We start from the raw sequence: 4,500 nt of genomic DNA on the forward strand, positions 1-4,500 counted from the left end.
GGCAATTAATACTTAAGTAAGAAACTTCAGCACAAACAAAACCAATTCAGTGTTATTATGAAGAACCAAGCCCATGGAAATGCATCAATGAGCTGATGGAGACATATGAGCCAACTGCTAAAGGATTAACTCATTAACAACGGTGGTACTGTGAAGTTATCACTTTTTCACCTCTTCCTCTGTGTCAGACCTGGTGCCATCACTTCTTGTATACAATACCAATGCTCTCATTTTACATCTAAGGAAACCAAGGTGTGCAGAGATTAAGGGGAAGAGCTGAAATTCTAATTCATCTACCTCCTGACTCTGACACCCCAAGCTACTTCCATGCTGCTATACTGTCTGCTTAACAAATGATGATAGAATGATAATGAAGATAACAAAAGCTTCATTCTGCCATTGCAGAGATGGTTAGAACTGCAGCTCACATCCACTGTACCTTGACCAAGTGCCCAGCTCTCTGCTTGGCATTTTACATGTACAGTATCTTGCCTTGTAAGAGTGATAACAAGACCTGCAATTTGTTCAGCACCTGCTCCATGCCAGACACTTGTGATTAGGGTTACACATGTGTCATTTCTACTGTACTCCTCAGAGCATCCCTGGAAAGGATGCTGCACTGGGCTCAATATGCAGTCAAGGAGATGAGCTTACAAGACAAGGTGACTGGCCCAGGGCCACAGTGCATTAAAAGGCAGTACAGAAATAGAATCTCCATAGTTTGAAATATCTATATATACAGATGTAAATCAATCAAGAGACAGAGAGCAAGCACATATACGGCAGAATGTTCAAAATTAGTGACTCCTAATAAAGGGATATATAGGGATTATCTGTATTATGCTTGCAACTTAAGTATGAAACGAATTTTTTTTTAAATAGGAAAATAAAGCCTGTGAGTCGGGGCACAAAAGAACCCTAAGGGTTCAGTCTACTCTCAGAAGACACCTTTAGTCATTACAAAGAGATGAGAATCAACTCTGAGCAGCACTAGACAGAAAATTACCTAACTTACGTTCTTTTGTAAAATAAACTGCAATTCAGTGATATTTTTAAAACTACCAATTAAACATGCATGGTACAGACTGGCTTGCTGGTCACCAGAACCTAACCATCAGAAATGCAGTGCAACTTCTAGGTGAGTTAATTCATTTTCACCCTAGAAAAAGAACAGCATTTAGTAGGTGAATTGTTAGCATTCAATATGTTTGCTGCATCTTGCCAAGTGTAAAATTAAAAGAAAACTGTGAATGCATTTAATGCTAAAATGAAAGATTATCAAACATTTGATATTTAGAGGATTTTAGAACATTTCTATCTTTTAGGAAATGGAGATCTTGGTGTAATTCTGCATTTAACATAGTGATCCTTTCCTTGGAATTGCATCAAAGAAGTGAGCTAAATTTGTCTCAGAAGTGAAGATAATGATGATTATTTAAGAGAAATTATTTAGATACTGACTTAATGCTATGGGCTGAACTTTATGAAATTCCCAATATTTGACTATTTTTAACCCAGAAAATGGCATTTCATATGATTCTATCATATGGTTTCACATATTGGTAGGCTATTCTCTTGGTCAGTCTGTAATAAATTTCTGCAACTATTTACAAATAAAAGTAGTGTTGAAGTCTCATGAGTTTTTAAAGGAAACACTAGATGGCAGTAAATACACAAAAGTTGTAACATGACACTGAGTTACCAACATAAAATAATGATCGTTTTGTCTTTTATTCAATTTTACATTGCATACTCAATCAAGCTTTAAAAAAAAAAATCTAAAATTTTCTTTTTAATTAAAAAAAATCCTGTGACTTCCCTGGTGGCACAGTGGTTAAGAATCTGCCTGCCAATGCAGGGGACAGGGGTTTGAGCCCTGGTCCGGGAAGATCCCACATGCCATGGAGCAACTAAGCCTGTGCGCCACAACTACTAAGCCTGCGCTCTAGAGCCCGTGAGCCACAACTACTGAGCCTGCGTGCCACAACTACTGAGCCCACGTGCCACAACTACTGAAACCCACACGCCTAGAGCCCGTGCTCCACAACAAGAGAAGCCACCACAATGAGAAGCCTGCACACCGCAACAAAGAGTAGACCCCGCTCGTCGCAACTAGAGAAAGCCTGCGCGCAGCAACGAAGACCCAAGGCAGCCAAAAAAATAAATAAAATTAAAAAAAAAAAAACCCTAAGGTTTCTCCTCACAAGATTTTTAAATAGAGGCTCATTTCTGTTGTACTCTAAGGAACCACTTTAGATAATGACAGTAAAACAGTTACTTTAATACTATATGAAGAGACTAAAACTGTAAGAGGAGGCATAAGGGTTAGCTCAGGGGAACAACGAAGTACACGTTAAAACTTGCAGATTAAGTGAATACATGAGGATTAGACCAGCAAAATCAGTCTGCAACACCTGAGGTTAGCCATTTACAGGACAGTCTTATGGGCCAGGAAATCTCCCACATTAATTAAGAAGAAGCAGGGTGTGGCTATCTGATTAAGAGATCACCAATACAAAAGAAGACAGTGGTCTAATTAATGGGAATATACAGGAAGACTGGGCCAGCCAAAAGTCTAGAGAAAGTGAAGACAAAATCAAGAAGTGGGCAGTACTGAAATCATCCAGCATTGCTCAGAAGTTGGCGATGGACACCAAGATCCGGCTCATGAAAGAGCTCTGCTCTGTTTGAAGGAAGGGATGGTTTTCAGGTTTCCTGCATCTCTCAAGACTATTTCACTCTTCCTGCTCTGGTTCTAAATTTACCAAGAAATCTTCTAATAACCAATTCCATTTCTACTTATTTATTTATTTATTTTTAATTTATTCATTTTATTTATTTATTTTTGGCTGCATTGCGTCTTCATTGCTGAGCCCGGGCTTTCTCCAGTTGCAGTGAGCGGGGGCTACTCTTCGTTGCAGTGTGTGGGCTTCTCATTGCGGTGGCTTCTCTTGTTGCGGAGCACAGGCTCTAGGCGCATGGGCTTCAGTAGCTGTGGCGTGCAGTCTCTAAAGCACAGGCTCAGTCGTTGTGGCGCACGGGCTTAGCTGCTCCGCGGCATGAGGGATCTTCCTGGGCCAGGGCTCGAACCGGTGTCTCCTGCACTGGCAGGCGGATTCTTAACCACTGCGCCACCAAGAAAACCCTCCACTTCTACTTTAACACCGACGGTTATAAGCACTGGAAAAGTCTCCTTATGGTAGATTAACTACCTGGTATTCTGGTCAGTCCCCTGTGAGTCTCATGATTTTTAAGTGTAAGTCAGCCACAAAGCCTTATTAGCTCTGGATGTGCTGGCAAAGACAACTTCCGAGATCTGCAAAGTTAAGGGCCATATCTATCTTAAATCAAGAAGATGCACTGTGAACCTGGCCAGCTGGCCATCCCCTGTCTAAGGTACCTCTGTTTTGTTCTCTTACTGCCACAGGTAATAAATTGCCTTGCAAATAGCTCTCCAAAATCCTGTTCAACTCACAAAATTCAAAACAGACCTACTTTTATCTGCAAAGCCATTCTTTCTCTTCCTAGTTGCTGCTGTCTAAAATCATTCTCCAAAATGCATACTCTACATACAGCTTCTATCATGAACACAGATTCCTATCAAATACACTAAAAGAGCAAACAGAGCAAAGCAGAATATATTTCTTTAGCCACCATTAGAAATGTACAAGTTCACAATTCCATGTCTTATGGTTAGCCCTAAGTCCAGAATCACTGCTCTATGATCCTACTAAATTCTACTTGGATAAATCTCCACTACTGCTCTATTTTTTAGTATATAAAAATGAAAGATCACAATATTCCTGACAACTATAATCACTAGCAACAAAAAAATTCCTGCAAATTCTTCCATTTGCAAACTGGTTAGTGCTTAATTTTCAAGATGTTACGGTAATCTGTATTCAGAAACATGATAAACAAGACAAATATCTAAAAAGTACACAGACAGCCTACTTGTACTTGGTATGTGAAATTATGAGTCTTCCTACACGTTACATTTTGGAGTTTTAGAGTGTTTTGCAATGAATCCCACACCTATTGCAAATGAGACTTAAGTCATGATCAAAAAGCATTTCTTAGGATTTATCTGCTTTAGAAAATGGAAGTGACAGATTCCCTCACCCTCAAACAGACTGAAAAAAAACCCATTAAATCTATAGAATTCTATTTCAAATAGGATTTATCTCCTCAACGCTAGACAGGCCAGCACAAAGGCTGGAAAAATCACTGTCCTGTTAGCACCACGGTGACTTTTTTGTAGTAGTCAATAACCAGGAATGGACAGCCTGGATCCTCATGTGTTCCTATTACCTGAGCCACTTTGCTTTCTTACCAGTAAACGCATGTCGCTAAACTGCCCATCACTGACAGCCAGGGACATCACTGCCTTAGAATAACATAGGCATCTGACGTAGAAACTATTTAAAACAGGTCTAAATGTTCACTTACCTCCACTGCTACTACGATCAAAATGAGGTCAGCTTTTGACTCTGGAAAGAG

General features: G+C 39.8%; 1 protein-coding gene across 1 annotated transcript in view; it reads right to left on the bottom strand.

Annotated features, from left to right (window-relative positions):
• Nucleotides 1–1,114: 1,114 nt before the first annotated feature.
• The window catches only part of ANO10 (anoctamin 10), a 59,735-nt gene continuing 56,349 nt past the window's right edge, over nucleotides 1,115–4,500 (bottom strand). The window contains exons 10-11 of the mRNA XM_007445703.1: nucleotides 4,450–4,500; nucleotides 1,115–1,159 (exon numbers count right to left, since the gene is read on the bottom strand). The exon at nucleotides 4,450–4,500 is cut by the window's right edge and continues 78 nt beyond it. Coding sequence (XP_007445765.1) covers nucleotides 1,115–1,159; nucleotides 4,450–4,500 — 96 coding nt within the window. The remainder of the gene's footprint in view (nucleotides 1,160–4,449) is intronic.

Source organism: Lipotes vexillifer, unplaced genomic scaffold (assembly GCF_000442215.2).
Source record: "Lipotes vexillifer unplaced genomic scaffold, Lipotes_vexillifer_v1.1 scaffold1136, whole genome shotgun sequence".
Lineage (NCBI taxonomy): Eukaryota > Metazoa > Chordata > Mammalia > Artiodactyla > Lipotidae > Lipotes > Lipotes vexillifer.